The following is a 23,472-nucleotide window of genomic DNA, read 5'->3' on the forward strand; positions in this document are numbered from 1 at the left end:
TGCTTCAGAACAAAAATAAGTAAAAGGAGATAAATCTCAAGTTATACAGCCCAGTCACCAGAATAAATGTTGGCATTGTAGGTTTCTGCAAACTACAGATCCGCCACATTTCATACGTTAAATTTGTTTCATATGTAGAGGATATGTTGAAACTTTCCCTTTCTTTATGTTTAAGTTTTCCATTTTATGTTGTGACAATGTTGTGGTTAATGTGTAGTTAGGTTTAAGTGCAAACCCACTTAGTTAGGATTCGGAAAACATCATGCTTTGGCTTAAAATACTAATATATGGCTAATACTTTACAACAAATATGGCACAATGTGTCATTAAAAATATATGCTTTTGTTTGTTATTGCAGTGGTTCCCAAATGGTCCAGCCACGAGGTCCAGATTTCTCTTTAGTCATTCATTCAAAATCTACACAGTTCAATATATTCAGCATCATACTTGGGGTTTGGCCATGTTGTGGAGCTAGTTTGCTGTCTCTGTCAAGTAACTGTCCGTTAGTTACTCTACAGCAGGAAACAGCACTTCAAAATTCAAGGTCTGTGTAGGAAATTCACTGTACTTCAAAATAAAGTGTGTTTTTTACAAACTTGACAAGTTTGCAAGTCACTTGTAGCCTGAGTGTCAGACTGAAGCTCCCAGAACCTTCAGTCTGACATAGTTTATTGAAGGCGATTTACAAGGGAATTTGATTTTTCCCTAACCAATCAGTAGAGATCAACGACTCACCCAGAATCTGACGTCATTAGTATCCATGCATCGGGGGTGCCGAAAACAAGCGAGCATTGCCCGTTTAAAATGTCTCTGTCATCGTGCACGCCCAGCTGCATCGATCCAGTTTAGCAGCTTCCTTAATTTGGTCCTCCATTAACGCGAGCAGTGGCGAAATACCTCGATAGCATCGTTAATGTGGTCTGTAAGATCTGTAGCAGTCGCCATTGTTGCTATCCTCACCAGTTACCCACCGGCGTACAGCTTGACATCAGCGTGGCTATGATTGGCTAATCGCTAGGCCCGCCCCACCCCCAGCGTTCATTGGTCCGTCCATTGTTTGGACGAGATAAATCACAAATTCATTGCAGTACGCCAGACCAGAGATGCAAGCCTACTCAGTTGAGTGGGCGGGGTCTATGGTCTGGAACCAGGCTAAGTCACTTGCGGTCCATTTAGAAAGTACGCGCGACCCTTTTTTGGACTGCAACCCACCAGTTGGGTGGCCACTTATTTATTGGTATTGAACAGTGGTCTACTGCAGTCCACTGCTTGGCAGGTGTCTTGCTTTCTTTATTGATTTTGTGAAAAATAGCTATTTATTTTTTAACCTGAAGATATTCTAACTCATGATTTATTCTTGAAGGAATTCCTTTCCCCTGTTTAACTTGTTTAGTAGACAAGGTGCTAAATAGACGATGAGAGGGTGGAACAGAGCAGTCCTCAAATATTTACGTGTATGTAAGGAGTGTTAGTTTCTCAAGGTGATGTCCTGCTATAAATATGACACCATACTGTGACAGTAAACAAACAGCTGAGGCTTACAGGTGGCTGGTGGTGTGTTTAGTGCACGTTAGAGGGGTAGTGTAAATCTTCAGATAAAGTTTTCATTTTGATTTGGTTTAGTGCTCTGCAGTCTTCTTTTGCTTGTCACAGATAATGCAAATTTCGGGAGCTTTTGTTGTATCAATTTTCTACTGCTACTATGAGGATGTTACTACAATGGTATTATATAAAGATGACAGCAAAAAGGTTAGCGTAAGTAAAGTGAGCAAACCTTTCGTGTATGCACGTGTGTGTTAGTGTACTTTGTGTGTGTGTTTATATGTATGTGTGGGTGTGTGTGTGTGTGTGTCCCCAAAAGCCAGGGGAATGTCCTGGTCCATTACCAAAGCACTGCCATTCCCTTGCTAACCATCCAAGGCCAGCGCAGAGGTCTGAACCTGCCATGATCATCCCTAGACCTGGATAAACATCAAAATCCTCTCCTCAGTCCGTGCTAATCAGATGCCAGGCTCAGTCACTTTGTCAGAAGACAGGCCAACATACTCTCAGTGTAGACCTCTGCTATGTGTGTGTGTGTGTGTGTGTGTGTGTGTTTCTGCCAAGCTTAAATCTTCCTGCTTCTCCTGTTGCCTTGGGGCCTCTTCACCCTGGTGACCATGGCTTATATTCTCCCCCCACACGCGCGCACACACACACACACACACACACACACACACACACACACACACACAAAGCAGTCAGTATTAACATGGAAGTGTTTATTTTTACTACTCAGAGGGACATCACTTTTGTCTGTCTCCAGCAGCATCGGACACTTAAAAATTATTTTTTTAGGTTTCTAATAGTGTAATTCAAAATGAAAATAGCATCATGTTACGTTGACTGGGGCATGTGGTGTTGTCCGTCTAAACACAGCCTTATCGTAGCCAGAGCTGACACATTATTTAACCTAAAACAACACAGTTTTTGATCACTTTGAGGGAAGCATAAACAAGTTGTAACTACCCACATATGCTCATTTTATAAAGTTGATGTAGCAAATTCATGAGCAAACTTTTGCCTATTTACACATACTGCAGACACAGGGCAACATTAGCATTTCTTTTCAGTTGTGTGTGTGTGTGTGTGTGTGCGTGCGTCTCCATCTGATAAATGTAAGTCCACTGTTCTTTCAGCTCTTTTTGGGCTCCACCAACTGTAGTTTCAGATACTCTATGTTCATTAGCCAGTTGCTAACTTGGGCAGGTAGCACACATTCAGTTTTTAGAGCTTTTTTGAAAAAAAAAAAAAATTGCATGCTGTGCTCGAAGAACAATCCAAAACAGTACAGTTGCGGGCCGGAAAACCAAACCAATGAGCTGAAAGATGCATTGAGGCTCTGTAGAGCTGAGGGGGACTGCAGAGTCAAGTGGGTTTGATGTTACATGCAACACATTTGATATACAAGTTGCCATATGATCTGTAAAAAATGATTATAACTGCTTTAAATTGCAGCCTAGGTGCCAAATGTTCCATTGATTGAGATGGCAGAGAAATGGGATCAAAATTATCTATGCGTTTTCCCATCTAAAGGAATGCTGCTGTGATAAACAATGACATCTTGAATTTGTGTCTTTTTTTAGTCCTCACAACCATGATAGCTTCAATTAAGTGTTTAGACTAACATGATACAGACAATGAGTCAGTGGGATGATGCTGTGAAGTCTGCAGTAATGTACTTATTCTAACTTTGAAGCTGCTTGAGAGGAAATTTAAGGGCAACACTTGCGTTCAAGTGGCTCAGTGTGTATCCATGAGGGATAAGAAGTTCAGAAATTAATATCATCAGTCAGTGTCCTCACATGTACAGTAATACAAACATATGTGTATGTATCTGCGTGTGTGAAGGTATCATCTCGGCTCGGTAGCAGCTAGCTAGCGGCTAAATGACTCGCCACACTTCATTAGCGGCGATGAGGTGAGCTGCTCATCTCCTCATTGTTAGCGAGCGCTAAGCTGCAGTAATCCCAAACAAAGGGCCGGGGCCTCGCAGCAGCCTGCGTGGATTAGACCGCTTTCTAGAAAAATCCGAGAGAGATTCATTCTCATTCAAATTGGCCTGTAAACAAAACCAGCGGTGGCCGGGTATGAGATGAGAGAGGAGAGAGATGAGTGTATGATGGAGTGAGTGTGAAATGTCTTGTATGTATACATGTGTAATATATCTGCAGTGTGTGTGTTGAGGCCTGGGCATGTTACAGAGAGTAGATAGAAGCTCCAGAATCAAAGAGTGTGTGAGAGAGATGCACAGAAATGGATATAGAGTTTGACTTTGAGCCATTGGTGTGTGTAACATTACAAAACAGCTTATTTCCTCATTTACTTCTGGTGTAGCCATGCACATAGTTTAGTTTTATTTGACCAGGTTTTGAGGTCTCAGTCTGCAAGACTTCTGGCACCACCCCACTACATTGAAAGTCAGTTGAATTGAATTTGTATTTTAGGGATGTTTTTGATCAGTTGTGTTATTTGTCTCAGGTGACTGGCGGCCCTTTTGATTGGTTGTTGAAGCTTGTGGCTTTAGTATTAAGTTGTCGTTGTCCTTTATTGTGAATTTTCATAGCTGTCAAAGTTCAGTGGCCATTGTCGCCAGATGTGTGATAATTATCACACCTGTACGATATTTTGTCCTCTGTGCGATGCACGATCAATATTGCCAAAAGTCCCATATTGTACAATAATTTGATCACTTTGTGACACTTCAGCCTCTTTCCCACTGCACAAAAAACCTGCTTACACCCGCTTACATCTGGCTTTTTAATGCAATGGGGAAGGCTTTAATTGGCATTCACACCCAGGTCAAATGCCTCCAAAGTAGACACATGTATTTATCGCCTCTGGCTCTGATCAGTGTTGATCGGAACACAATACTTGAGTGAATGCACGAATATTAGCTCCTTCAGTGGCGAGATGCAATGATGCGCCATCACAAAATAACATCCATCTCCACCCAGGCAGCCGTCAAACATTGTTCCAAATTAGTCTGCACCAAGTTTGAAAGAGTGACTGAATAAGTAAGTGATATATGTAAAGAAGTAACCGCTGTAACATTTTCACTGGCCTGTGTTCTGGCCTGTCCATGACGTAGAACGTGACACACCAAAAAAAGAAAAACCACATACAGAAGGCATAGTTGTCTGCTACAGCTACAGCTACTGGCAATGGGAAAAGGGTCTATAGCCTATGTTAAGCAGATTTACCCGTGTTAATGAAACCTGCATAGACACGCTAATTTTGGTTTGGCTAATTTTGCGACCTTCCAGTGCTGTGACGAATAAAAACTCACATCTACAGTCCAAATTGAAGTACGGTAAGTGTTGCAACTCTAATGAACATGCTGACAGTGTACATGCATGCATCCTTTTCTTTCACAAAATTACATTTAGAAAATAGCCAGCAAAATTTCTTTCTAAGATCAAGGTCCCCATTATTTTGGACAATCCACTGAAAAACACTCTCAAAAGTTTCTATAGGGACTTTTCATTTAAAATTAAAAAAAAAAAGTAGTTCCTGTGAAAACCGTTTTAGTGACATGTGTGGATCATCCAGAACAGTGGTTCCCAAACTTTTTTCGGTCCTGCTCCTCTTTGGAAGTTGAAAAAACTATTTCACAAATTATTTAAAGAACAAATTTTGCTTTCTGAATATTGTTGCATTTCCAAATTAATCCGATTCAAATCCACCTTTTTCATGGCAGGGATTTTTACTTGTCAAAGAAAAGGCAAAGGAGAAACCAATAACTTTAAGGATGTTTTCACAAACGTAGACATTTGTGAAAAAGGACATGCATTTGCATTTTTTTACTGTTGTGAGCTCTACAGCCAAAATTTCATTCACTGGAAAAAACTGGAGCCAAGGCACAAATCTAATCTAAGATATGGATGTCTCAAAACCTGTACAAAAAAAAGCAATATACGGTTATCTGCATTGACCGTTTAAACATTTATACTTACCTGCACAAACATGGTAGCTGAGTGTCGTGCATTGTGCCTCTGCTTTGGTTGATGTGTCTCTGTGTGCTGTCAGATCGTTTGGTTCCTCTTCTCATGTGACAGATGGCTGTAAACCAGATTTTCATTTTCTACTCTTTTCATTTTGCCAGATGCAGCCGCTTGTAACTCTGCAGCACATTTTTAAAAGTCACTCAAATGACGAGAGTTTTCCTTTCAGCCGGTCTGCTAATCTGACTCGATCATTAATAACCATCAATCAGCTCAGTGAATAAGTTATTTTAATGTCCGCTTCTTCATCTGGCTGATCTGATGTTTCGATTAGATGTTTTTGGCTTACTTCTGCGCTGAAATGGCACCAAATGCTCAAATAGCACATTAGCCATCAATCACATTCTCTGATGCTCGTCAATCTTGTAAGTAATTGGTTATTATTGGTTTTGATCATTATTAGCTGTCAATCAAATGGACTGAATTGGCTATTATACAAATAGTCATTTTAATATGTCAGAGGAATATTTAGCTGATCTGATGATCAGCCTTCTGTGTTTTCATCCAATATTTTATCAGACCAGTGATGATCATCATTTTAACTTGTTAGTTTATAATGACAGTCACGTAGTCGGTCAAATAATTAGCCTTTAGTAACCATCAGTCAGTGACGATGGTTTGGTTGTCATGAAGAGATCCTTAAACACAAGTTAGCCTGTAATCAAGTATTTAAAAATTATGAATAATATATCCTTTAATACCTAATCTACAAAAATGTCATTTTCATCATCATCATCTAGATAATCTAAGTCTGCAGTAGTGACATTAATTCATCCTGACTAATTTCATGTTTCATCTTAAATCTAAACATCTGTCGTCTTAATGTGTGGATGTTTCACTGGTTCTTTAATTGGTGTTTTGGATATTTTCTGACAGGATAACTGATCTCTGCAAGTAGAAAATGACACGCATATCTTTAGAATGGTGTTTATATTAATGGTGGAATGTAGTCTGTGAAACGTGCTTGTTATATACAACTGGTTATTGTATGTCAGTACCTCCCCTACACACCTGGCGATAATTGCGTCACTCTTGTGAGGGTCTAATACATTTCACCAAACAAACCGGCATCAGGCTAAAGAATAAAAATTTCAGCTATATGGCAGGATTTTTGTGGATCATCATTTGTGCTTTTGCTCTTAGGTACCACGCTACTCTTCAGATGCAGCTGTACATGAAATGCCTGTGATAAACCTGAGATAAATGATGATAATGGATCAGTTCATTAAATACATTATGTTAATTTCATAGTTAAAGATTCATCCAGTAGTCAAGACTTTGTACCATACAAAACAGGAGCAAAATGGCCAAATGTACTGAAGCAGTTTAGAAACAAGATTAACAGCCACACTAGCGGGTCTGTGATGCTAACATGCTGACATTTAGCAGGTCTAATGTTCAATATGTTTATCATTAATCATAGTTTAGTGTGTTAGCATGCTAACATTTGCTAATTAGCACAAAGTACATAGCTGTACTTTAGTAAAATGTCCAGCTCAGCCTGAATGCAACTAGTTTTGCAGGTATTTGGTAAATAAATATAATAAATAAACCCAATTATTAGACAGATTAAATCTTTGATGCGTGGATGTCTTTAAGATCCAGTGTGTAGGATTTAGTGGCATCGAGCCGTGAGGTTGCAGACCTGAAACTTCTCCCAAATGTGTAGAGGAGCTACGGTGGCCCATGTGAAAATGTGAATGGCCCTATCTAGAGTCAGTGTTTAGATTGTCTGTTCTGGGTTACTGTAGAACAACATGGTAGACTCCATGGAAGAGGATCTGCTCCATATGTAAACATAAGCAGTTCATTCTGAGGTTACAAAATCACAGTGTTTCTTATTTTTAGGTGATTTTACACTTATGAAAACATAGTTATGATTATTATATACCATTTCTGCCAATAGATTATGAAAGTCAGTGGGCTTTATCCTCTCAGGGCCATGAATATCCATCCTTCGAGTCACACTAGCCTTTTTTAAACAGAAATTGTGCAAATTTGCAGGAAAGCATTGGTAGTATAAAAACAAAATTGGGGAGTGCGGCAAAATGCCGCCTACCTACTTTTGTTGATACAGAATGTGCCTTTTTCGGGGCAATGGGGGGGTGTGAGCAAGTAACAAAACGTGTAGCTCAGCGTGTGACGTAAACAGTGACGTGAGAGGGAAGCCGCGGCTGGTCAGTCCTTCAGTGATTCTCTCATAAGTTGGCCTGTTCTTCACCGTCCCCGTCATCCGACAGCTAATGGCCTCTTCGTTTGCGAGGGCAAGGAGGGCGTGCAATTCCTTGTCTCCCCAGTTGCTCATCTTTACAGTGTCTGTCAGGTTTGCATTTCCCTCTTGCTACTAGCTGTTCGTTAATTCCTGCTATCAGCTGTTTCTTGTTAGTCCACTACCAGTGGGTTGCACGTGTGGCGTCATCAACAGCTCCTCCCACAAGTCTTTAATAGCCCCTCCCATTGCGGAAGGCTGCCTCGGTCTGTTTAAAACTAAAAGGATTCCGCCAAATATGACTACCCTACGAGGCGGAAAATTGGGCACCTCGGATCAACTCACCAATCCGGCTCTGTGTGTCTAAACGCTCGCAGCTTTCGCGGAAAATCTGGCAGTTTAAAAGGGGCTACTGTTACAGAGCTGGTTGAAAAATACAAAGTTTAGAGTCAAATCAAAGTCTTATGTATCTATTAAGACCTAACATTCAACTTTGAAGTCCAGATTGTTCAACACATGTTAACATAAACCATATGTGAAAAGCATGGTGGCCTTTCTAACAAACACTTTCTGTATCTGCTCTGTTTAAACTGTTTATGCTGCATTCCTTATTAATGACATGCCTTTGAGCTGTGTTGTTCTGTAAATATCTGACAGCTGTGTCTGCGTGTCTTTGGTTCCTGAACAAACAGCTGCAGGACTGACCAACCACCCTCCCCTCTGGTGGTCAGCATTTTTACTATCTTTAAAGCTCTAATCCTCAACTTTACAGTGTCTGTCCTGCACTTTTCAGAGTCTGACCATGTCCATACCACAGCTGATAAAGTTGAAAATGCTGTTTACATACAGTATGGAAATTTATGTCCACTCTAGCATTTTCAAGTCTCTTTTGAAAAGTTGTCCGTCCACGCCGAAACTTGCAGCAACATCAAAGCTGGGCATTACATCATCTAGTAGAGTAGGACAGTGACGGGCCAGTTACTGTTTCAGTATCACCAGACTCTTCTCTAGTGGTGGACATTTACAAATTTTATAGAGTTTGATTATAGAAAGTTGGCCTATAGTTTGTTAACTTCCTGCCCGTCTTGTCTGTGTAGGCATATGTGATCATTTATCCTGTCTAAATGGTAAATGGACTGCACTTGTATAACTTGTATAGTGCTATTCTAGTCTTTCAACCACTGAAAGCACTTTTACACTACAAGTCACATTCACCCATTCACGCATACAGTCACACACTGGTAGCCCAGGATAGCATACATGGTGCCACCTGCCATTCAGTAACCATTCATACACACTCATACACCGATGGAACCACCATCATCAGAGGCAATTTGGGGTTCAGTATCTTGCCCAAGGATACTTTGACATGTGGACTAGAGGAGCTGGGGATCGAGCCACCTATCTTCTGATTAGTGGACGACCCACTGTAACTCCTGAGCCACAGTGTCTACAATGAAATAAAAATTTATAGTAATATTTTGAAATTCTTTGTAGGTGATATTATTGTGCGTAAAACTGGAAAATTAAGTATATGAAATTAATATTAATGCTGTGATATTAAAATGCAATTTTTAACATGGTCCTATATTCTCTTGATTTTGTTTTGGCCAGAGGCTCTTAGTCGAAGTTAATTCATATCTTTTTTTTTTCTTTTCTTTTCTTTTTTTTTTTTAACAAATACCAATATAACAATGAATGTATCTTGCAGTGCTTTTACACATACTTTAAGTCATTAAAGGGGTGGTTCTATAAAACACATTCTCAATTCCAACTCATAAATTCAGCAGCTTGGTCTGTGGCCCTATGCTTCAAACTGTGACGCTCTACATGGCCGTAGTGATTGTGATGGTAACATAAAGGAAATCAGGTGATGTTGAAGAGCATTGAGCAACAAAGTCTGTGTGGGGAGAGGGTCATGGCTTGGTAATTGACTTAAATCATAATGTAAGTTAAGTTATTTTAACTTAGTCAATCCTCGTAGACGTGCATGTTAAAATGCCCAACTTTACAGCAGAAATAAACATGTTTACAACCTGGTACATAAAACCGTTTTAGTCTATGTAGCTAATTTCAACATTCATGACAACTGTACAGGTGGAAAACCTGTATGTAACTCACCTGTTAACGTTTTATTAAGGCTTAAAGTTATGCATAATCGATGGCGTGGCTGCTTTCAGTTACAGTCTGTCTACGAGGCGTCACCACAGTCTGAGTCAGATCGACCCCTCGCTCCTTCACAGCTGCAGCCTCTCATCCAAATATGGCCACTTCTGGCTTCAAACATCCAGGATGGCGACAGCCATAATGCCAAACTCAAGGTTTCAAAATGGGAGTACACAAATTAATGGGGGACGTCACAGTGGCTACATCCATTATTTTAGCCAGTCTATGATTTTAACACAAACCATTATCTTTTCCTAAACCTAACCAAATTGCACCTGTTGCACCATATTGGTTCTATTGTTCTTATGTGTTGTTTCCTGTAAGAAAAACGAAAGTTTATTTTGAAAAGACACCGTATGCATGTAACGACTGGAGACTAGGGGAGGGTTAGGTAGAGCGTCATAGTTTGAAGCGTAGGGCCTTTGACCAGGCTGCTGTATTTGATAAGCTGGAAATGAGAACATGTTGCATTGCATTTAATGCTCCAAATCTCGATTCAAACTGTTTAGTACTCAGTATCTGCTAATATCTTGTTTGAGGATTAACTTGGAACATCCAAAAACAAATACAGATCAGCCTTTAAGGTTATACATTTCAGGGCAGGAGTGTGTGATGGTGTGAGGGTACATGGCATGAAAATCAGACTTCATCAGAACTCAGTACTGAGCATACTTTATATCATGTTATGAGCCTTAACAGTGAGTGACCCAGCATGACCCTTAAAACAGCCATTCGTAATAATGTCCCACATAAGAGCAAGTATAGCAGTGATAATGAATGGGTGTGTGTGTGTGGTAATGTTTTGCGTGTGACATGATTGACAGTTGGCTGGCCACATCTCCCTCAATAGGGCAACCCCCTTTTCACTGATTACTGTGTCAATGCCTCTGTATGACACACACACAAACACACACACACACACTCACACACTATCACAATACTATGCAGACACACAAAGGGAGCCCGCTGTGGATCTCCCATCAGGCCGAGGTACGAGAAAACACACAAAACAGATGCAGCAAATGTGTCCACTCTCATGCATATGGAAATGCTGACATGAGTGTGTGTGTGTGTGTGTGTGTGTGTGTGTGTGTGTGTGTGTGTGTAAATGTGTGTGCACATGTCAATAGACAGATTCAGTGTTAGATGCATTAGCATTCAGTGATGATGCTGGTGTTTCTAAAGGCTCTGGTGGTGCCACTGGACTCGTGCTTTCACACTGAGCCTCTGTGGATGGGTTTCTAATTAAAAGTGCTCCAGCTCTCTAATATGAGTGGTACAACTGTGATTTAGACTGTATGGCACAGATTGATCAGATAAAGAGGCATAGTCATATTTCTTTACTGCTAAGCCTATTCACACTGAGAGCACTGATCCCCCCCCCCCCCCCCCCCCTCTCTCTGTGCCTGCCTCTCTCTGACATCCTCGCTGTATTTCTCTGCCTCTGTGTTTGTCACAGTCTTTAAACCTTCCTCTGGCACTGATTCGGCTGCTTTCCCCTCTCCTCTTCTTCACTCAACTCAACCTGTCTAACGGACTACTATCTGGTCTCTGCTGTGGTGTTCGGCACTGCACTTCCAGATATCACCTGTCACCAACTCTGTGTCTTTGCTTGTTGGATGTAGATGTAATTTCCTTATAAGCTCAATGATGAGTAGGCATTAGGAATGTTGTGTACCTATACACAGTGTCCGTGGATGTCTCTGTCATTGTCTGTTGTTTTTGTTCAGCCGTCGTGGCTAGTGCTGCTGAAAACCGCTAAATTCTAGAAATGTTAAGTGCATCACTTAGTCTGTTTGCAAGTGGATTTTAGCCTGAAAAATGCAGCAAGGCGATGCAGCACGTGAAAGAGATTTCATGAATTGATGGAAATTCAGCAAAATAGGCTTTTATTTATGAAAGTAATACAGATTATTTCTTTTTTAGGAGCAGTTTTAGAGCCTTCTGTCACTGTTGATGGTGTCAAGACGCTGAATAACTGGAGTATCCGTTTATATGATATTACCTTTGCAATGACATAGAGAAGAACACATTTAGTTCAGACAAATATGAAAAGGTTTGTGCTGCTCCATATCATGGGAAAAATTAGCTGTTGACGAGCTTTTTGTCATTTTGTACATGCAGCAAAACATGATTATTAATATTGATTGTCATATGAAGTGCCACGTGTTGTGTTCTGTCAGTGTACAGGCATTTCTCTTTTGATATGAACTGAGTCAGTAAAAAACCTGCAAAGTATCTGCTGCTGATTTTTTTTTTTTATGTGTGATGCAGGCTGTTGGAAGATGCAAGGCCTTGCTCTTAATCCAATGTGTGTGTAAGTGTTGATACGTGTGATTGGTGTAAGACGCAGGGATAATGTTTGCAAAGGAAAACTGAGTCTGTGTTTGTCTGTGTGTGTGTGTGTGTGTGTGTGTGTGTGTAGTTCTATGAACTACGCCAGGCCAGTTGAAATGGGATTCTTTGCTCTCTTCTCCTCACCTCTCCTGTCCTCCATTATTCCCCCCTTTATCCCCTCTCTCCTCTCTGCCCTTCTCTCCTTCCCTCCATTCATCTCCCTCTCCCCTCATCTAGTGCCCATATCTTTTCCTGCTGCACCCCCCACTCCTCCACCCTCGCCCTCCACCTCTGTGATAGACAGGGTGTCCTCACCTTGTAACGATCAGTGACATCCAATATGTTTGGCTTGGGATCATCCCCTGTGTGTCCATTGTGCTTTCTGTTAAACGCTTTATTGATTAGCCATGAGTTAATTACAAATTACATCAACCGTGGGCAGACTGAGGTGGCTTGCACATGGCTGCAGGATTCATCCTGGAGGAGCTAATACATGTTGACTGCACACACCTGCAGGCGTGCATCTCAACCTTAGCAGGTTACATTAGTCTACCTGATTCCCCCCTACTATTAACATCCGTGCATTTATGACATTTCACAGTGCCTTATCAATGCTTTAAGGGCATGCAATATTTTCTGGGCCATTGTAGTGAAAAGGGTAGAATTAGAAACAGGAGGTTTCTGCAAGACACCAAGGGTATGCGCCCTGAATCCTTAATTCTATCAAGCACAACTTGACTCACCCTATGCAAAATTATGAGACTGTGCCAAATCCTTAGCAGACCTTTGGAGGCTAATGTATTCTGGATTTAAGCTCCATTGTAAAATCCATAACACGCCTGCACCTGACCTGCTCTGCTGCAGCCCCCAAAACAACCTCTCACCTCTGACTTTTGCACAAAGTTAAGAAATGTAAATAATAATATAAACAACAATCATATTAGTCATTAAATAAATCGTGATGACGATAATAACTATAATAATGCTTGCAACCTGCAACAGCATGCACTTTTTCGAGCCTTTTTTCCCTTTTCATGCCGTGTCAGTTTCTCTTTGACATTGCCGTGTACTTTGTGCAAAAGGAAAAAGGAGCGAAAAAAATCTTTATCAAATCCCCATTCTGAGGCTTTCAATAAGGCAGGCCATTACCTCACTGGCGCTTTTGTTCGGCCTATACAAGAGAGAACAAAATGGTTATTCAGGAGGACGCTTTAGATTTTTATTGTGGGCTCGCTATTCACAAAGAGCACCGTTATTGTATTAAAAAGAACCATCTGTGGCAGAAACAATGGCTTCAAATTATCTGTGAATACCCAGTGAACAAAATATAAAGCTTTTTCCTGCTCATTATGTGGGCTAAGCTAGGGGGTGGAAGATAGGAGAGGAGAGGCATAGACTTTGCTATAACTGACTTTTGTTGTTCTTGCTTGCATTCTTCTCCTTTTTAAATCGGCCCCCTTTTCACATTGTGTGTCGCCATAAACGGCTTTTCTTGTTGCAGGGCTAGCGGAAAGAAGACAGCGGAGCTCCAGACAGACAGCGGGGCTCCACGGGGCTGCACGCCGGACAAAGCGAGCCGGCTGCCGGATAGAAACCGCGCGGACTACCGGGGATGGGGGGAAAGGCGCGGAGAGTGCCGGGTGGACGTTGCACGGCCGGCGTCGGGAGCTCTGTCCCGGACAAGTTGAGGCTTCCTCGCCGGGGGGAAGCGAGAGGAAGATATGGAGGAGGTTGAGCGAAATGGCATCTTGTTTAATTTCTGCCAATCAAGACGAGAGGAAGACAACTCCCAAACTGGCAGTAAGTTGGAGTGCGGTGGAGAGGAGAAGCCGTGTGTGTGTTTGTGTGTGTGTGTCGGTGTGTAGGGTATGTTAGTGTGTGTTTGAGTCGGGGTGTGTGTGTAAAACATGCAGTGTTGTGGAATGACACCGCATGGCATCATGAGCTTGACTGACTGCCTGAGTTGTTGTTGGCCGGTTTGGGTTTCTCCTCAACATAGGCTACACACAGACCATCTCTATGGTCATCACATTTTACATTTGCTTTCTGCTTGTAATTTAATTCAAATTATTTTTTTCCTCTTTCAGTACTTATTGAAACAATGTTAAATAACATAAAGTTTAAATTACAAATCAAACAAAACGCTCTGTATTATTTTTTTTATATACACTGAAGCGCTTTTATCACATTATTATAGAGATTAATTTTATTTTACTCTGCCGAATATCACCTTTTAAATTATATTCTCACTTTATATTTCACTATTATCACTTTATATTTGAATTCATCATAGTCTAACATGTCGACGCAGATCTTGTCAAATTTACAACTTGATAGACGTTTATGTTTTATGCCATAATCGCATTTATTTATTTATTGTCGGGCTAAATTACATACATATTTGTCCAAGTTTATTTCAGAAAGAGGAAGAATCATATAAGAAACAATATTTTGAGCATCTGACTTATTGGTATCTTCAGAATTATGAACAATTATATTCCTTTATTCATGTTGAAAAAAATAGTGCTACAGGCCTATATGTTTTCTACAATTATTTCCAAGAGGGACTTATTAATGTTTTCATAAAGTATTTTCTCGGCTACATCCCCAGCCCCTGGTACGGCCCCTAGTGGCAAGAAAAGACAAGTTTATTTCCATTTCACCTGAAATCTGTCTGTCTCATTGCCATATAGAGTTACCATTTGTTTCCCTTTAACAGAATGAATCCCTTTGTTGATATTTGCATTTTATTTGGGTAAATTCACATGCACCAATATAAAAGCGATACTCATAAATTATAATTTGTATGTTAGTTTATTTAAGAGTTTAAACACGATGACACGTCTTTCTGCGCGGCTTTTAATAGAATATAATTTTTTGTGTGTTATATTGTTGTTCTTTTTTTTTTTTTTTTTTTTTGCAGTGATCCCATCACGTAAATTTGTGCAACCACAAAAACAGTATTTTGATATCACAGCGTGCCGCTCCCTATATTTGCTGTATCCATCCCAACCTGGTGTAGCAGGGGGCTTACAAGTGGTCCGAGGGAGCCGCCCCGCTAGTTTCTCCTGGTTTTTGTCAAACAACGGCTTTAATTCAGGATGATTGTGGATGCGGGGCCATTCCCGGCTGGATGGGGGCCTGCTTTCAGAGAGCTGCAGGGCCCCGCTGTTCCTTTATTATCATAAGCAGATTAGAGGTAGCGGGGAACACACTCAGATGCAGATAGCAGCCGAGCGGCCCATTTCAACCTTGCATTATAATGGACCGAGCTGCATGTGTCGCCTCTCGCAGCCTATTAAGCACAAGATGAATCTTATGTAAGGTTGCCGGGGCCGGCATAATGAGAGCACGGGGGCTCCGCTCCTCCATTTATTATCAAATGACTAAAACAAAATAATAAGGCTTGATCTATTCACTTTCAATTATGATTTAATCTCGAGACACGCATTTAAATTAAATTATTTCAGGTGTATGTACTTGATCTATCTTTAATTATTGGGATTGTGTGGCTTGCAGATCCAGACAAGCTGTGTTGTGACTAAATAGCTCCTGTTCTTGTCAGGTATTTTAGCTCTATACTGTTGCTGGTGGTAAATGTATTTTAAATAATATTTTTCCCGTGTCTTTGACGAAACTTCCAAAAACAGCCATCCTCTATTCCTGCTCTGCACTGTGTGGAAAAACCTGTCTGGCGGTTGGGGTTGCTTGCAGTCCCACCTCTGTCCAGTAGGCGGCACTGGTGTCACGCAGCAGGACGCCTTGTCTTTAGATAGGGATTGAGGAAAGGAAGCAAAACAAGTGGCAGCAACACTTCCAAGCTCCAAAAAACTTAAGTCGTTTTGGACATTAAAACTATATGAGTGAGTGATTCCGCTTTTAAATGCGATGATGCTGGTTTTCATCTCATAATCATCTCAGTGTGGTTGGTTTGATCCAGAATCAAGTGAAGCAGGTGGAGGCCTGCTTTTCATTCACACTAATTGGCTGACACGCTTGTTCAGGCTTATATGAATGAGCTGCGCCTTTTGTGCAAACACACTTTATCTTAAAATATTCCTCACCTTTATTTCTCCTCCCCTCGTGTCCCCGGTAGGCCGTGTATCCCCCCCACCCTACACTCCACCCCACAGCCCCCCACTACAAAGCCCCAACAACAACAGCAGCACTGTGGCAGTGGAAGTGGAGTGGAGTTGGGTCTTTGTCCGGACAGATGTAGCGACAACATCCCAAACAAAAACCGCTTATTTGTGCTGAGATGAGCCCGTCTGCCTTCTGTGTGTTGGCATTCAACTTCACTAAACAAAAGGACTGGGGGAAACATCTTGGATTACCTTTCCTCTTTTCAACGCTAAAAACCAGCCGTTGCCCCCCCCCCCCCCCCCCCTCTCACACACACATTCACACACACCACCGCTATTCAATGCTTTGAGTTAACTAACAAAGTTTATTTAAGTGTTGTTATGTTATTGGGGCCGTAAGTGGGGCATTAGTGACTTTTTGATTTTGAACAACAGCAGTGTCACGGGCTGGGACTCAGTGTGAGAACAATGCTGCTCAACATAAGATGATACAGACACCATTAATGTCAACATGTGATGAATGTATTAAACATTTATTTATTTATTTTAGGCTAGTCTTATTTTATTATGCATGACTTCCGATTTATTGTTAGAATAAAGGCTTCACATTTGAATAAATAAGTGAACCAAAACATTAAAAAATCCCCTTATTAAGTAGAAACTGTTAGACATATATATTTTTTTTATTTAGAAAGTTTTTAGTCCTATTTTTCTCGTACACTTTGCAAAATGACACTTTCTAATTTCAGCCAGCCAGCTTTTGCAGCTTCCTCTCCACCATAGCAAATGTTTACAAAGTGCCACGGTATATATATTCCCAGAGAAATCTCTCCATGTGCCTGGAAATAGTAAATATGTACTTTATTTTGGCTCATATGGGCAGCCTGAGTGTGCGTGTATGCGTGTGTCTCGGGGCAGAGCAGACCCCGCCCCTTTATGCTAATTAATGCCTCCCATTGGTGTGTCAGGGGAGCAGGCCGCCTCTGATTGGCCAGGTCGAAGCCATTTATTCGCTGACAGCCCCGTCACATGAATGGTTGTCTATTAACTTGTTCAAAAACTATCTGGAGTTGTCAAGGCTCAGGCGGACAGAGGCGAAAAAGTACAGTTTGTTGATGCTTTTTCGGAGAAGCGACGGGAGAAGTTTTGTGGACACAACATAGCAGGGACCTATTGGGAGAAGGCTCTTTGTCACACACACTCACACACACACGCTCTGACACACACTCACCGAGAAGGGAGAGAGAGAGAGAGTGAGAGTGTGTGGAGACGCGGCTTGGTGCTTGTTTTTGTCCAGAGAAAAAAGTTGCAGAGAAAAATTGCCAGGTAACTTTTAGCAGCAGCCCTGCGCTCCTCACTGTCCTGCCTCTGGCTTGTGGAGTTTGTCTCTGTGGCTTTTCTTTTTTCCTCTGCTCGGGAGCTCCAACTAAAAGCTGTTCCTGATGTATAACATGATGGAGACTGAACTGAAGCCCCCAGCTCCCCAGACCAACACGGGGGGCTCGGGCAACACCAACACGTCCGGCACCGGCCCCAACCAGAAAAACAGTCCGGAGCGGGTCAAGAGACCCATGAACGCGTTCATGGTGTGGTCCCGGGGCCAGAGGAGGAAGATGGCGCAAGAAAATCCCAAAATGCACAACTCGGAGATAAGCAAGAGACTGGGCGCTGAGTGGAAACTTCTGTCGGAAAGCGAGAAGAGACCTTTCATCGACGAAGCCAAGAGGCTGCGGGCCCTGCACATGAAGGAGCATCCGGATTACAAATACCGGCCCCGGCGGAAAACCAAGACCCTCATGAAGAAGGACAAGTACACCTTGCCCGGTGGGCTGCTGGCTCCGGGAGGAAACGGGATGGGAGCTGGGGTCGGTGTAGGGGTGGGCAGCGGGCTGGGCGGTGGGGTGAACCAGCGGATGGACAGCTATGCGGCGCACATGAACGGCTGGACCAACGGTGGCTACGGCATGATGCAGGACCAGCTGAGCTACCAGCACCCGGGGCTGAACGCCCACAACCCGAGCCAGATGCAGTCCATGCACCGCTATGACATGAGCGCCCTGCAGTACAACACCATGACCAGCTCCCAGAGCTACATGAACGGCTCCCCGACTTACTCCATGTCCTATTCCCAGCAAACCACGCCGGGGATGACCGCGCTGGGCTCCATGGGGCCCTCCTCGGTGGTGAAGTCCGAGTCCAGCAGCTCCAGCCCGCCCGTCGTCACCTCGTCGTCCCACCGGGCCGCCCCGGGCTGCCAAAGCGGAGATCTGAGGGACATGATCAGCATGTACCTGCCCGGGGCGGAGGTCAGCGAGCAGAGCGCCCAGACCAGGCTACACATGTCCGGGCACTACCAGAGCGCCGTGCCCGGGACGACGATCAACGGCACGCTGCCGTTAACACACATGTAAGAGACACACAGCAGAGAGAGAGAAAAAATGAACTTTTATAAGAGAAACTGTGGACTATTAACGTTGGACTATTTTTGTACAGAAAAATTTCGGGGTGGGAAAAGTTGTATAGAAGTCTCCAGGAAAAGGACACACGACTCTTTTTTTCTTTCATTTTATTCTAAGGAAGCTCTAGAGGAACGGTAGGAGATCCCCTCTTCACTGGTGGATGAAGTTTGGAAGACTAGAAAGTGGGAGTCGCAATCAAATGTTTTATTATTGCAATCACCTTTTGTACAGTATTTATCAAAGAAACATTACAATCAGATGAAATTGTTTGTTAAACTGCAAGAGGTTGCATTTTTCTTTTCTTTTGTTTTTATATATAAAGCAATGCCAGTTCTGCAGAAAATATTAAAAGTGAAAATGGCAGAACTGGAATTATATGGGAGCGATCAGTTATGCTCCTTTATTACTGCAAACTTTGGAAAGAAAAGGGACATAAAAACGAAGCAGGTAATGCTTTTTTTTTCATTTAAGGTCAATATTACTAAACATTTTAATTTCTTTAAAAAAAAAGATAAGACACTTTTTTTCTCTCATACAGCTTAAAATATAGGTTGTTAATTTATATTTCCGTCTCCCACTTTTCATCTGTTAGAGGTATGACGCTTGTGCTCTTTATTTTCTAATTGATTTGTACAATTTCTGTATATTTACTGTGATATTTTAAGTTTTTATTTCAAAAAAATTCATTCCCGTAGTTGTATTTTAAAAATTGTGGCCTGTACGCAGAAGCCAACCACTCCATGTATATATATACCGGAACTAATACCATCCTTATAACAGTTACAATTTCAGCTGAGTATATTTTTTTTCAATATGCAGTTTGAAATGAATAAATTTTGGAAATTTGGATACTTGAAATTGTTTGAGTTTTGATTTTTATTTTCCTCAGTCATTTTTATTTTTAATATGTGCAGGTTGAATTGTCACCCGCCTGTGGAGCCTTTCTGTTTTCTGATGTTAATCATTTACTGTAAATGTAACATTGACTTTTTACATCTTCATGAATATAAATATTAGAATTTCTTTTAAACTCCACTGATCAAATAATCCAGCTTGTGCGTCGTGGTTTCTATTTTCTAGTGCCTGCGGATGGCCCCATCAAGCCAAAGTTTGTTGCCATGTTTCCTCAAAAGGGGGACGATTTTTCCACCCAAATGCCCAACATCCCCAGGTATAGACTGTCATTTCTCCTCTTTTATCATCAGTTCTAAAAAAAAAAAAAAAAAAAAAAAAAAAACCATGAGCATTTCTGTTGAGGCCCAAGGTACATTTTAAAATACCTATTTTTCTTTTTAAATTAATTTAACAACTGGATTTATATATTATTTTGTAGTTATTGTTTTGGGCCTGTTTTTGAATGGGAGAAGATATGTTGTTCATAAACAAGCATAAATCAGGGTTATTACCCTCATTCATTATATGTGTAAAGTGACAGCAGCATTTCTGTCATTGGTGCATTTTAATTTTCTAATGACACTTGACTGTGACAACAGCATAGCTGGATATTGGAGTATTTACACCAACCTAATCCCATGAGCTCAGGCTTTTATTTCATGTTGTAACCGTTCCTCTTGATGTTTGGTTTAACTAATAGGCTCTGATACTTTTTTGGACGCTTTCTCTGCTGTGTTTTTTTCCTCTTCCTCCAAATCATAGAGCTGCAGCTTATCAGCCTAAATGTTCAATTAGGTCTAAATGGAAGGTGAGCCCTCTTGAAAGGAGCCAGACGAGCGGGACCAGCCGGGTTGCTTTTTCTCCCGCGATGTAATGGCTCCACATAAAGTCTCGAGTGTGGCCATTTCAATTTAATGTTTAATCAAACGGGCCCTGCTGTTTCCCGTTAACCCCGGTTCTCACGGTTCAAGCTCTCCGGTGACTCCACACCACCAACACTCCTCCTGCGTAAAAACACGGAACCGGTTCCAAAAATGTTCCCATGCGTCTCTGTGCCAGCCAGGTTACTCCCCCCTCCTTTCATATTAATCCTTATGATGAGCTAACTGCTCGCTCTGAATTTAACTAACGGTTTTAAATCTGCGGGGAGTGTGTCTCTGTCTGTGTGTGTGTGTGTGTGTGTGTGTGTGTGTGTGTGTGTGTGTGTGTGTGTGTGTGTGTGTGTGTGTGTGTACAGCGAGGTAGATTAGGGCCGCTGTGTCTTGCAGGCTGGGTCCCGGGGGAGCGCAGCTCACATTAACCGGCAGATGAATATTTGAAGAGGCCCCTCGGTATTTATCCGTCCACTCCTCTCTCCCCCTCTCTCCCCTCTCACCCTCCCTCTCAGCCGGACCTTCAAGAGGTCAAGGGATCGTTGGTTGCCCCATTAATTATTGATCCAAGCAGCTGAATTGGTTGTAATAGCCGAGAACACCGGTGATAAACAAGTTGTTTTTGAAAGGTCGGACGCGTAGACGCATTAAAGTCTCTTTTTTTTTCTTTCCATGAACACCGGGCCCCTGCAGGCCCGGAGGCCCCGCGAAATGATTATTTTCCCCGGCTGAGCGCTGCACCTTTGATGTGTTGGAAAAGGTCTTTGAATGGAGAGAATACATGATGTATTTGATGGTTAACTTATATGTTCTGAGGAGTATCATAAAAGCTGTGGCTTATTTGTAACGCCTGTGAAGATGGCTGTTGACACAGTCAGGATGGTGGGTTTAAGGCCGAGGCTGCTTGTAAAACTGAAAACAAAACCAGAGGCAAAGGATTTCACACTTGTATCATTTGATACTGATGCCCCCTTTTTCCAGGTTTGGTGTTGGCTTTTAATTGTAGACGAGTTTTGGCCGATCAAAACCAGTTGATGCTTTAATCTGTCACTCTTTATTGGTGTTTTCTTGCTGCAGCCTTTAGATAAAATAGTCCCTTCCCATGTGAGAGAGGCCAAGCAGTCACAAAGTAGGGCAACGGTAAATGTTCACTCTGAAAACACTGATATCGCGCTATCTCAGTAGAAAAATATTAGCCCGCATTTAGCCCCTGCGCTTTCCAAAATGTGATTTAATCTCAGAGGCGCTTGGAGCTCAGTGGCGCTCCTGTTCAAACATTAAATAAAGGCGCTGCACGGCAGCGCTGACGGTGACACAGGGAATCAAGTGTCTAAAATGTTACACCTGGGGATAATGCGTGGACGTGGATTGAATCCACCGTGATCCTACTTTGATAAAATAAAGGTGCGGTTAATATGCTTCTGATTGTTATTAAAAATGGTTCATTTAGCACGCGGACCAACACAAGTGTGTTCTGTGTGATATAGGTAGGAGCTGGGAGGCCCGGTCAAGGTGTTCCCCTCCATCCTTTCACGCACGCACCCTCCATCCACCCATGTACCCATTCGTCCGTTCATCCATCCATCCGTCTCTCCTTCTGTTGCTCGCGTGCAGAGTCTGGCTGTCGCAGCTCGAGGATATTTGGACTGCAACAGGTGGTAAGCGCGCGCCTCTGCTTTTTTTGCCCCCGCTTTAAAAAACAAAAAAAGCTCCCAGATGTTAACTATGATAACCTGGCGCGTGTCGGGCTCTTTCTGGTGGCCTTTATCACAACATCCACGTGTTACATTCTGTGCACTTTAAATAATCAGTTATTATGGGCAGGTAGGCGTTATTATAAATGTTGTAATAGCATGCAGGGTCATTTTTATTGTAGGATTCTGGTTGAGCGGATCGTGAACCTATTAAAACAAGGTAGAGACAAGACAGACCTCTGATAAAAGGTGGAAAAGTAAAAATAAATTAGTAGAATTTAAAAAATGAAAATGCTATTAGTCCACAATGCGAGAACACAGCCCAGTTAGATGATCCGTAGTTTATACTGGCCGCTCTCTAAGTCCTGTGTTTGTTGTTGAGATTATATGATTTTTAAAATTAGGTCAAATGACCCCCCTCACCCGTACGTACACACACACACACACACACACACACACACACACATACACACACACAAACAAAACGAGCTTAGTGGCCTGTAATCCCACGAGAGCCACTTTCCTACTTTCCCTTTTCACCACGTTGCGGATAATAAGGAGGAGGGGGCATGACGTCACCCCGCAAATGAAGCGGTTCAGTGGTCCTAATGTGTGTTTCCGTTGGTTAGTTTACTTTAATATAGTTTATCTTCTGTGGTAGCCAAATAATCCAGTTGTCATCATGGAAACCGATAATTAATTTGTAGGCCTGTTTGAACTGGACGCTGTTTAGCCTGGAGGCCGATATGCTCACCTCCGTTATCACGAAATAACTTGGCCTAAATTAAAATTGTGTATGTTTTCTAGAAAGTTAATTAATGCATTAATGTCTCAGATTTTAAAACACAGGATATGCGTTTACTCCATGACTGATTGACATTGTTTTAAGGAAGACCTGAGGCAGACTGTTTTTACAACATGCAAACACAAACCTGGCATGAATTGTTTTAATGATGATGGGTTGGAAAAACTTAACATTTTTCAGTATTGATTCCATTATGTGAATAAAGGCCATGTCGGATTTATACAGGCAAAGGAGGACCTAGTAGCCAGACTTTGACTCTGTAATGATGAATAGGCTTCTGTCTCATATGAGGATGGCTCTGCAAGTCAAAGTACAGGAAAGTTCATCAAGTGAATCTAGATTCCTAAAGGAGGTACAAGTGAATGAAGGTTAAAAACAAACAAAATCTCTCCAAAAAAATATCCAGTGTTT

At 41.9% G+C, this 23,472-nt stretch overlaps 1 protein-coding gene and 1 long non-coding RNA gene across 4 annotated transcripts in view; both read left to right on the plus strand.

Moving 5' to 3' along the window:
- Nucleotides 1-23,472, plus strand: part of LOC125895241 (uncharacterized) — a 211,054-nt gene that overhangs the window by 142,490 nt on the left and 45,092 nt on the right. For all 3 annotated transcript variants that reach the window (XR_007450158.1, XR_007450159.1, XR_007450157.1), the window contains one exon: nt 13,757-14,055. This is a non-coding gene — a long non-coding RNA (uncharacterized LOC125895241). The remainder of the gene's footprint in view (nt 1-13,756; nt 14,056-23,472) is intronic.
- sox2 (SRY-box transcription factor 2) lies at nt 17,202-19,752 on the plus strand. The gene has a single exon (XM_049586902.1). The coding sequence runs from the start codon at nt 17,780-17,782 to the stop codon at nt 18,746-18,748; it is 969 nt and encodes a 322-aa protein (XP_049442859.1). The 5' UTR covers nt 17,202-17,779; the 3' UTR covers nt 18,749-19,752.

The sequence above is a fragment of the Epinephelus fuscoguttatus genome, linkage group LG10, assembly GCF_011397635.1.
Source record: "Epinephelus fuscoguttatus linkage group LG10, E.fuscoguttatus.final_Chr_v1".
NCBI lineage: Eukaryota > Metazoa > Chordata > Actinopteri > Perciformes > Serranidae > Epinephelus > Epinephelus fuscoguttatus.

Coding starts and splice junctions, on each gene's coding strand:
- sox2 (XM_049586902.1), top strand. CDS start 17,780: ATGTATAACATGATGGAGACTGAACTGAAGCCCCCAGCTCCCCAGACC.